The following is a 12,304-nucleotide window of genomic DNA, read 5'->3' on the forward strand; positions in this document are numbered from 1 at the left end:
CTTCGGTTAAGGGATATGTTTTATTAAATATGTACTTATGTTCATATAATGCTTTATCTGCCATTAATATCAATATGTCCAGATGTCTTATTCTGCAATTTAACTGCATTCATTATTGTAGAAGATGGATAATGTATTTGTAATTTGATGGTGACATGACTTCAGCAGTCATTTGGTTAAAAAAAATGTACCTGATTAAATGAAAACAAAGTTTTTGTTTCTTGATGTGAATAATTTGCACATTAAACAATTCATCAATAAATATGTTGATTCAATGCCAGACTGATTGTAGGTTTAAACAATTCTTATCAGAATAAGAGTCTAATAACTCTACAGCTGAATTTCATTATGGGGCATGTTTCAGCATATACAGAGAAAACACCTCTGCTTCAACTGGATAGTCCTCCAGACACAGAAGGCTGGCACAGAGTTGTGATGCCCTTCCCACTTCGGTAGAATTACTTTCACTTGCGCTTGGAATGACGCAGCGAGAAATTCTTCTGCAGAAATTTTACATTTCAAAACTTTAAAACTGTTGATTGCTCTCAGGTCCATGACAACAAGCCTTGATTGACGCATTGTAAATGTAGTACAGGCACCGTGACAGCCATGTACTAACTGAACATGGCTCAACCAGCAACAGCTACAGGTAAGTTAAGTATAGTGACTGTAACACAACAGTCCAGCACTAAATCCTCCTTTATGATTGTTGTAATTGTTAATGAGTCAGAAAGGTTGTGATTCAGATGGATGATTGTGGAGGATGTAATTTGTGGTGTTGTTAAACTGGATTTAATTAAACATTTAAGTGTTTCAGTTGTTGTTACATTAGGATACATTCACTAGTGTAGCTTATAACCTGTCTAGTGACTATATGTCATATAATGTACACATCATAAATATATGCACACATATATTTAATTATTTTTGATAGACTACAGCCGTTAAGTTATGTGTTAAGACAGGCAATAGAGCAGCATCTTCCATAAATTCCTCCTCCTTCAATTTTGACACCTCAGTTTCTATTGCATGTCTCAGCAAGCCATGACAATGAACCAGTATGCACAAAAGCAAAATCTCTCCCAGGTGGAATAAAGTCAACATTATAATAACATATATAAAATAAAAAGGCTCATTGAATAAATAAAAATAATATTCATTCCGTACATAACAAAATACTCACAGGGGTGCAACTGAATGTAAAATGTAAACAGAAAAGACGGAGCAAAGATAACAAAAGCTTTGTTATCACAAGCTGTGTTAAGAGAGGTAGACGGGCGGGGTTAGGTGAAGTTGAGCGAGACTTGGGAGAGGAGAAACAGGCTCTCTAAAAACAGTTTGAGTGCAACACAAACAATATCAATATATACAGTGGCTTGCAAAGGTATTCATACCCCTTGAACTTTTCCACATTTTGTCACATTACGACCACAAACATGAATATATTTTATTGTAATTTTATGTGAAAGACCAACACAATGTGGCACACAATTGTGAAGTACAAAGAAAATTATACATGATTTTATTTATTTTTTACAAATAAAAAACTGAAAAGTGCGGTGTGCAAAAGTATTCAGCCCCCTTTTCTCTGAGTGCAACCAATTGCCTTCTGAAGTCACCTGATGATTGCTGAAGGATCGAATGTTGACCTAATGACTAAATAGAGTCCACCTGTGTGTAATCTAATCTCAGTACAAACACAGTTGTTCTGTGATAACCTCAGAGGTTTGTTAAGAGAATATTGGGGAGAAAACAGCATCATGAAGTCTAAGGAACACACCAGACAGGTCAGGGATAAAGTTGCGGAGAAGTTTAAAGCAGGGTTAGGCTATAAAAAAGGTTTCCCAAGCTTTGAACATCTCACGGAGCACTGTTCAATCCATCATCCGGAAATGGAAAGACTATGGCACAACTGCAAACCTACCAAGACACAGCTGTCCACCTAAACTTACTGGCTGAACAAGGAGAGCATTGATCAGAGATGCAGCCAAGAGGCCCATGGTGACTCTAGACGAACTGCAGAGGTCCACATCTCAGGTGGGGGAATCTGTCCACAGGACAACTATTGGTCGTGCACTGCACAAATCTGGCCCTTACGGAAGAGTGGCAAGAAGAAAGCCATTGTTAAAAGAAAACCACAAGAAGTGCCGTTTGATGTTTGCCAGAAGCTATGTGGGGGACACAGCAAACATCTGGAAGCAGGTGCTCTGGTCAGATGAGCCCAAAATTGAACTTTTTGGCCTAAATGCAAAATGTTATGTGTGCTGGAAAACTAATACTGCACATCTCTCTGAACACACCATCCCCCCTGTCAAACATGGTGGTGGCAGCATCATGTTCTGGGGGTGCTTCTCTTCGGCAGGGACAGGGAAGATAGTCAGAGTTGATGGGAAGATGGATGGAGCCAAATACAGGGCAATCTTGGAAGAAAACCTGTTGGAGTCTGCAAAAGACTTGAGAGTGGGACGGAGGTTCACCTTTCAGGAAGACAACGACCCTAAACATAAAGCCAGGCCAACAATGGAATGGTTTAAAACAAAACATATTCATGTGAATGGCCCAGTCAAAGTCCAGACCTAAGTCCAATCGAGAATCTGTAACAAAATCTGAAAACAGACTTTCACAAACACTCTCCATCTCCATGAGCTGACTGAGGTGTTTTGCAAAGAAGAATGGGCAAAATTTGCAGTCTCTAGATGTGCAAGGCTGGTAGAGACATACCTCAAAAGACTTGCAGCTGTAATTGCAGCAAAAGGCAGTTCCACAAAGTATTGTCTCAGGGGGGCTGAATACTTTTGCACACCGCACTTTTCAGTTTTTTATTTGTAAAAAATAAATAAAATCATGTATAATTTTCTTTGTACTTCACAATTGTGTGCCGCATTGTGTTGGTCTTTCTCATAAAATTCCAACAAAATATATTCATGCTTGTGGTCGTAATGTGACAAAAAGTTCAAGGGGTATGAATACTTTTGCAAGCAACTGTATCAAAGTGAACTAGACTATTAATAAACTACGGAATCACGGTGACACTGTTTGTATCATTTATCAATAATAAACTGTTTCCGATCTAATTAACTGTATTTATTTGCATTTTTTAATTTTTTTAGAAAAAATACTGTTTCTGACATTGATTATGAACCTGATTTACTAGCTAGAACTAAATGTCTAAAATATCTTGACAAATGTACCCTGAGTGGTAAATAGATTTAAAGTTAACCTGACAGAACATACTTTAATATGTCTCAAACAAGGGCAACTGGACTTGCAGAGTTTCTCAACTGAATTGATATTTTTCATTAACTCTAAGCGCCCCATTACTGATGACATGATTACTGTACCCAAGGAGTGACTGTCAATGCACATAATACTGATAACATTGTAAAATGTTGTTTTCTTCTTCTTTTGCAGCCAAAGAGCTGAATATTGTTCTGCTTGGAGGTTCTGATAAGGACAGGACAGTTCTAGGTAACATCATTACAAGACAAAAAGCTTTTTATAGTCCAATAGTGTTACCAGACAAGAAGTGTGTGCATGCACGTGGAGAATGGGGCGAAAAGTTGGTAACAGTAGTGAAAACCCCAGAAATTTATGATCGCCACCTTTTATCAGTGATAAAAGAAATGATGAACTGCACGAGTCTTTTAACACCTGGACCAACTGTGTTTCTACTGATTGTGAGGCCTTGTGATTTCACTGAAGAGAAACGGCACGCACTAAAGGCGATTTTGAGCTTCTTCGGTCAAGATGCTTTAAACAACTCCATGGTTATAATAAGACAAACACAGAATGAGGAGAGTTCCTCTGTGGATAAAGTCATTGAAGACTGCAATCAAAGGCAGCAGACAATGAAACTTGATAGAAATGAACTTCACAACAACAAACTTCATGAGCTGATGGTAAAGATTGAGAACATGCTGACTGGAAACAGGATGCATTATTCCACTGCAGCGAGTGAATATTCCTGTTTCCATCATAGCCACTTAGATGACACCTTGAGGAATGACAGCCTGGGGTTTGGAGAGGCGATTGCTTTTGTGAATAATCTGTCCAGAAACTCTGCACAAGTACATATTGTGTATGACAGAAATACAAAAACAACAACACAACTAACAGAAAAGAACAGAATGCTGGAAGAGGCTAACAGGAAAATATCAAACCAGAGGGAAGATGTGACAGAAGGCGATTGGAAGAAAAATGAAGGCTGGTGGGACAATCTTAATACCCAAGGTAAAGAAGTTAAACATGAACTTCCAAAAAAATTGGGTCTCAAAAGAGAAGAAGAGGATACATTGAGGGTACAATTAGAGGAAGACTATAAGAAAAGACTGGAGAGTATGAAAAAAGAATATGAAGAGATGATGAGGAAGAAGAATGAGTATTGGCATGATGAAAAAATGGAAGAGCTAAAGAAAGAGAATGAAATTCAGATGGCAGATCTGAAAAAGAAGAACCATGAATATGTAAGAGATCTCAAACAACAACATGAGGAAGAACTGATGGATCTTAAAGAGGAGCAAAACAAAAAAACAAACAATCTGAAAGAAAACCACATCAAAGAAAAGAGGAGTCTAACACAATATTATGAGTTCAAAATAAATGATTTGAAGCTAAATCACCTGAGAGAAATAAAGATTCTGCAACATGACCACGACGACAAAATAAGATGTCTGAAACTCGAGCAAGATGAGACCAACAAAAAATTCACAACTCTAAAAGAAGACCACCTGAAGGAGATTACCGATCTGAAGCAAGCATATGAAAACACAATAACAGCTTTACAACAACAGCGTGAAAGAGACAGAGAGTCTGAATCCAAACTACAAGAGCTGATACAGAATTATGATGAAAACCTAAAACTTCAGAAGCAAGAACATGAAGACCTTATGAGACTTCTGAAGCAAAATCAAATTATAGATATAACTAAAGAGTTTGTGCACATTTCTGAAAGCATAATGACACTTTTTGGCCGAGACTTCTTCAGCAAACTGAAGCAAGATGGTGGAAAATTAACAGACCTAAAAAAGGAATATGATGAGAAAATGAGTAGAGACAAAGACCACGAAGACAGAATAAAGTATCTGAAGGATCAACATGCCAAAGAGAACATGGATCTGAAACAGGAGTACGACGAGAAAATAACAAATCTGAAGAATGATCACGTCAAGGAAATGAGGGATCAGAAGCAAGACCACGATAAAAAGATGGCTGCTCAAAAGCAAGAGCATGACAACAACATAACCAGCATAAAGCAAGACCTGAAACAAGAGCATGAAGACAAAATAAAAGACCTGAAACAAGAGCATGAAGACAAAATAAAAGACCTGAAACAAGAGCATGAAGACAAAATGAAAGACCTGAAACAAGAGCATGAAGACAAAATAAAAGACCTGAAACAAGAGCATGAAGACAAAGTGAAAGACCTGAAACAAGAGCATGAAGACAAAATAAAAGATCTGAAACAAGAGCATGCCAATGAAATAAATAATTTGAAGCAAACTCATGATGACAACATAGCAGATCTAAAACAAGAGAATGACAAGAAGATAACCAGCATAAAGCAAGACCTGAAACAAGAGCATGAAGACAAAATGAAAGACCTGAAACAAGAGCATGAAGACAAAATGAAAGACCTGAAACAAGAGCATGAAGATAAAATGAAAGACCTGAAACAAGAGCATGAAGACAAAATGAAAGACCTGAAACAAGAGCATGAAGACAAAATAAAAGACCTGAAACAAGAGCATGAAGACAAAGTGAAAGACCTGAAACAAGAGCATGAAGACAAAATGAAAGACCTGAAACAAGAGCATGAAGACAAAGTGAAAGATCTGAAACAAGAGCATGAAGACAAAACGAAAGATCTGAAACAAGAGCATGAAGACAAAATAAAAGACCTGAAACAAGAGCATGAAGACAAAATGAAAGACCTGAAACAAGAGCATGAAGACAAAATGAAAGACCTGAAACAAGAGCATGAAGACAAAATAAAAGACCTGAAACAAGAGCATGAAGACAAAACGAAAGATCTGAAACAAGAGCATGAAGATAAAATGAAAGACCTGAAACAAGAGCATGAAGACAAAGTGAAAGATCTAAAACAAGAGCATGACGACAACGTAGCAGATCTAAAGCAAGAGAATGACAAGAAGATGAACGATCTCATACAAGAGCAAGACGACAAAATAAAGGATCTGAAGCAACAACATGAGGACAAAATAAAAGATCTGCAGCAGGACCATGAAGACAAAATGACACGTCAGAAGAACGATCATCTTGAGGAAACAAAAGATCTAAAGCAAGAGCATGAAAACAAAATAAAAAATCTCATTCAAGAGCAAGATGACAAAAAAAGGGACCTGATTCAACAACACGAGGACAAAATTACGGACCTAAAGCAGCAAAAAGAGGACAAAATAACAGAACTGAAACAACACAACAATGACACAATAAAAAATCTGAAGCAACAACATGTCCAAGATATGAAAGATCTGAAGCAGGACCATGAAGACAAAATGACGTGTCTGAAGAATGATCATGTTGAGGAAATAAAGAATCTGAATCTACGTCATGAAGACAAAATACAGGATGTGACACAGCAGCATGGAGAGAAAATTAATCATCTCAAGCTAAATCACCTTGAGGAAATAAAGGCTCTAAAACAAGAACATTTTAACAAAATCAAGAATCTTGTGCAAGAGCAGGGCAACAAAATGACAGAACTGAAACAAGAAAACAACGACAAAATAAAATATCTGAAGCAAATGCACGTCCAGGAAATAAAAGATCTGAAGCGGGACCATGAAGACAGAGTGACACGTCTGAAGAATGATCACGCCAACAACATTGCAAAACAGAAGCAAGAGCATGAAAACACAATAAAGAATCTCAATCAAGAGCAAGATGACAAAACAAGGGACCTGATCCAACATCATGAAGACAAAATAAAGGAACTAAAGCAGCAGAACGAGGGCAAAATAACAGAACTGAAACAACACAACAATGACACAATAAAAGATCTGAAACAGGACTATGAAGACAGAATTACACGTCTCAATAAAGATCATATAGAGGAGATAAAGAGTCTAAAACAAGAAAATGAAAACAAAATACAGAATCTCAATCAAGAGCAGGATGACAAAGCAAGGGACCTGATCCACCATCACGAAGAAAAAATAAAGGAACTAAAGCAGCAGAATGAGGACAATATAATGGAACTGAAACAAGACAACAATGACACCATAAAAGATCTGAAGCAAAGGCATGTCCAAGAAATAAAAGACCAGCAGCAGGACCATGAAGACAGAATGACACGTCTGAAGAAAGATCATATAGAGGAACTAAAATATCTAAAACAAGAACACACCAAGAAAATAAACGATCTCACACAGGAGCAGGACGACAAAATAAGAGACCTGAAGCAAGAAGGTGTGCTGCAGTGGAGAGTCATATTGGCTTGTTTACTATTAACACTATTAACCCACTGCTTAACATTAAACTAGTAGAAATATGGCAGTCTGAGAGCTGTATGTGATGTTATAAGGTCTATCACAGTAGGTTACATTAGAATGTCTGTCTAACTACAATATAAACTACTATTATTAAATGTGTTAAATGTTATCTCAAGAAATATTTGAGGGGATATTTTATGGTTTTGTTTAAGGTTTTGTTTATTTTTTGTTTGTGATTTTTTTATTATTATTATTACATGTAGTATAATTTTATAATTATTTGAATGAAATGTGTTAAATGTTATCACAAGAAATATTTGACGGGATATTTTAAGGTTTTCTTTGCATTTTTGTTTGCGATTTATTTTGATTACATGAAAATGGAGTGATATAAAATTACATGTGTTAAATGTTTTCAAAAGAAATATTTGAGGGGATATTTTAAGGTTTTGTTTATTATTATCCATGACTGGATTTAGCGACAAATAGCAGCAGCCTGTGCAGTTCATATGCATGAATATTAAATATAAGTATCAGTGATTAAACTGAATTTATAGTAAACAGTTGACTTTCAATCTAACTTTGCTAACCAGCGCTTATAAAGTTAAGCTAGTTCACGTTACGTCTAGAGTTTTCTCCTTCGGCTTTGACCAACTCTCTTTAAATAAGTGTAAATCTTTATGATATAAAAAATCAAGAGCACAAACATTGGGTTTTAAAAAGTGGCGGTGTGTGGTGAGGGGTTTGGAGGAGCAGCAGGAAAAACACAACACAAGTACAACATATTTTGAAATGTACAAAAATACTTTGGATTCGTTATGAGACCATGGCAGAGTAAATAAACACTGTATGGGAAACCCTGACATGAATATAGTGTAATATTATAATTGTTTTAATTAAATGTGTAAAAAGAAATATATGAGGGATTTTTACTTTTATGGTTTTTTCAAGTTTTTATGATCTGTTTATGATAAGATAAAAATGTATTATAAATGATTAATTTGTCTGTCTGCATGACCACATGTATTTTTGTAAACAGCATAAAAGCTGAACTTTGAGCAACAGAAAAAAAAAGATGAATGTGAAACAGTCAAGTTTAAGAAACAGGAAGTACTGGAGTGATTTTTATCAATAAACCTTTGTTAACTACTTTATGTGCTCTGGTCCACATGGTATTGGTTTACACACACATTAACACACTCCCACGATCAACAAGGACACTTTTAGTCCAAATGTTAAGAGAATGAAGACTTCTTTGTTCTTACCGATACTGTACGACCATCATGTTCTGTTCCCCACAGTGTCTGGCGCAGCGAATGTACCTCATCCAGCTGGACTTACTGGGATCATTACCGTCTATAAAGTGCTGTAACGTCCCCTCTGCATCATAGATCTGGAACACACAATTACACAGCGTCAAAGCTTTTCATGATTAACTCATTCAGCACTTCTAGATTATACATGAGATAATAACTGGTATGAAAGTAACTTGACTTGAGTTTTCTTGAATTTGTTTAATCCAAGGGGCTTCTTCAGTTTTAAAAGACTGGTCTGGGGGTGGTGCACACCTGATAGCACTCAACACTGAACTGCAGTTACAGTATGTAATTCAGATTAAACTGAACAGTGTCTTTTTTTCATAATTAATGGTACTCTGACTACCCATGAATGGAAAGAAACTCTCTAGACCCATGAGACACATGAAAGGCCCTGATCATGTGAGTCTGAGATGTCCCAGAAATACATTATCATTAAATAAACCCCATCAGGTCTCATCTCCGTCACGGATGGAACACAATGTCAAATGTAGAGGTGTTTGCATAAATAAAGGTGTGCTGTGGTTATTGCATCATTTACTGAAGCTTTAATAGATGGGTGTGCCAGTTCACTATGTACACTAGTGAAAACAGCCGTGCACTGAATCAGGTTCTCAAACTGAGTGCTTGTTTGAAAGAACAGAGAGGTGTTGATGCAACTGTGCTTTCATTTTGGAGGCTGTGTGTTTTTTTAGTACTATCAGCTGTATTGTACCGACACATGTACCGATTATTTTGACATTTCAGTCAGTTGTGTAGCCTAAAAAACACAAGCACAAGAAACTACACCCTCCAGAATGATCGTCCAGTTGAATTACGACTTTTTTTGCTGCTGTTTCAACATCAACTGAACATTAAAAATGAACTGCCAAGTGTGTTTATATTTTAAAAAAACAGCCTAGAAATGTCTCGTTTTGTTAAATCCTAGCTTCCTTCTCACCTTGTGTCTCTTCCTGACCGCTTCAGTTTTCACTTTATCTCTGAAATCCTTGCTAAAATGAAAGCGGACGCGGCAAGTCTCGCGAGATCAGGAGTCTCTCAAATTACCGTTTGAAACCAACTGACGCTAATCCACTAAAATGAGACAGAAAATGACACAATGCTAGTTAGCACTGTTAATATAATTATATTAATTTAGTCTCTTAACTTTAACAGTTACTAACATATTGTGAGCACTATTAGGACGCCATTGCGTCACATTAAATTGACCGAAAACTGCACCATATTCATTTTAACATACTTCACTTTATGCTAGTTAGCTAGCATTTGTGTTAACTGTCAAAGTAATCAACATAATATACAATTACACATTAAAACTCAAATTACTAAATGCACATAGTCTCTTTGTAAGTTCCTAACATTTAAAGAATTGAGGTAAATTAAATGTGGAACCCAGCCGTTAGCTACCTCTCCCTCCCCTTGTCCTTCAACGGCCGAATATCATCAGGGGAGGCGCCGCCATCTTAAGTTTCAAGTTCATTTTAAATATTTGTTCAAAACTTCGCCCGTTCGGACCTGATACACCAACCAAACACAGTTTAACTTTAAATTAAAGCTAATTTCACTATTACGACTAAACCCCGTATGGTACATTTTAAAAGAAAGATTTTAAACGGCTGCATTTAGTTTGGAGAAAAAAAAAAAAAACCGAGGTACTTCATTCTGTATCACTCCGCTGCACTACATCGCCACAAAAGAACGTCACGCCACATCCGCAGAGTTAAATAGTCCCTCCAAACAAAACCAAATATTTTTTCAGTTTCAGGGTAAATATTAAGAAATTAAGCTTATAAAAATTAAATTCAACACATTAAAAAATAATAATAAAATATTTCCTAACTTATTCGCTGGTGTGCACTATTTAATGCATGTTTATTTTGTTATTCATCAAGCTAACCTATGTCATTTAAATTTTAAATCTATTTTAAACAGATTACTTGGTGTTTTTTTTTTTTTGTGAAGTTGTACATGTGCAAAGAGTCTTTTATCGTTGTATTTTAAATATAGCTGTATTTTAATTTGTGGGTAAAGTACATTTTCTTTGCCTGACTTCAAAGTAAAGGCATATAAATAAAAAAATTAACTGCACAGCTAAAAGAATAAAGAAAAAAATAAAAGAAAAAATGCAAGCCAGCTCCTAAGGATGTGTGGTCTCTTCAGAGAGACGTAGAGCTCATATACTGTATAAATAGATAAGCAAAGCTGAGAGATTTAAAAAAGTCCCTGCAGACGCGTCACACCTGATTTCCTCTAAGATTTCCCTCCAACAATATTTATTCCCATGTTTAGAGCTCTCTGACACCTAAAGCCACACTTTAAAATGCAAAAAAAGTTATTTGAGCGTCAATGGAAAGTATCACTTTAAGAAATGTTTATTAAAGGAGGACGGAGACGACCTTAAACATGTCATGGAGCTGATAATATACAACCTACAGTTAAATAAAAATCTGCTCCACTGTATTTATACCCAGAGTTTAGGTTAAAGTGATGAACTGTAAAACTGTAAGTAGAGTTAAGTGTATTTATGGTAAATCAAAGTCGAAATGATGTTTATTTTTCGAGATGAATCACATAATTGTGTGATCGTGTTTCTTAAAAATCAACCTTTGCGTCTGGAGATGATGACCGGGCCTGCACTCGCAGCGCAGACAAAGCCAAATAACTCCCGTTGATTTGAAATGTTTAAAACAAGCTTCTGCAACTAATCATTAGCCTCTTATCCGCAGTCAGGCTGGAGCTGTGATTATTACGGGCCTGCTGGGTGCTAAACGTTATACAAACCTGATTTACACCTGCTCTAAAAGCCTCGCTGCTGCGTCTGCCAGCTCTGACAACTAAAAATACTCTGTCAGAGCAGCAGTGGAGGTTTGCACTTTAAATTCGATGCATGAACCTGAAACATAAACCAAACAAGAGGAGGAGGAAGAAGAGGAAGAAGTCTTATTCTTTCAGCTGCTTGGTGTAAGTTAGTTCTTCTCTGGAGGATCTAAAATATTAACGTTTAAAAAGTTGGATTGACATAAAAATGGAAGCTGGTGCATTTTATCTTTTAAAGACACAGAAACTATTTAACATGCTTCTATTTTGTTGCACCTAGATTATTTTAATGGCCTTTTTATCTGTGTAAACAATAAGATAAGATAAAATAATCCTTTATTTATTCCACAGTGGGGAAATTTGCAATGTTGCTGCAACTTCACGACTTCAGACTTCAAGCTGCCAGGTTCTAGCAGGTGTCCTCTGACTCCCAGTATGTATATATATAATATTTCGAATCGATTTTAGATCTTTACTGATTACTTTAAATGCTTTAAATCCTTTCAGCACCATACATGCCAGTAAATACCTTGAGATCTTTGGGCAGAGGTCTACTGTTTGCTCCAGGGGCCCCACAGCTGTGGAATAAAATCACGTCAGCTGTGATCTTTTGTAAACTCTTTAAATTTCCCCCTTAAAACGTGCTTTTATCTGAGAACCTTTCCTGCATTTTGTTGAGGAAAGTTATTGGAAAAAGTCGTCAAACCACTATGCTGTTGA

The 12,304-nt window shown here is 36.4% G+C and overlaps 2 protein-coding genes across 2 annotated transcripts in view; one reads left to right on the plus strand and one right to left on the minus strand.

Moving 5' to 3' along the window:
• The window catches only part of prdm6 (PR domain containing 6), a gene marked incomplete at its 5' end in the record, with an annotated part of 88,116 nt that overhangs the window by 49,691 nt on the left and 26,121 nt on the right, over positions 1-12,304 (minus strand). Inside the window, one exon of the mRNA XM_084552297.1 lies at positions 8,717-8,844. Within this exon, the coding sequence (XP_084408423.1) occupies positions 8,717-8,844 (128 nt within the window). The remainder of the gene's footprint in view (positions 1-8,716; positions 8,845-12,304) is intronic.
• On the plus strand, positions 491-9,017 carry LOC311493569 (uncharacterized protein). The gene is made up of 2 exons (XM_084552296.1): positions 491-649; positions 3,412-9,017. The coding sequence occupies exons 1-2, from the start codon at positions 625-627 to the stop codon at positions 7,500-7,502; spliced, it is 4,116 nt and encodes a 1,371-aa protein (XP_084408422.1). The 5' UTR covers positions 491-624; the 3' UTR covers positions 7,503-9,017.

The sequence above is a fragment of the Chelon labrosus genome, assembly GCF_963514085.1.
Source record: "Chelon labrosus genome assembly, chromosome: 9".
Classification (NCBI taxonomy): Eukaryota; Metazoa; Chordata; class Actinopteri; order Mugiliformes; family Mugilidae; genus Chelon; species Chelon labrosus.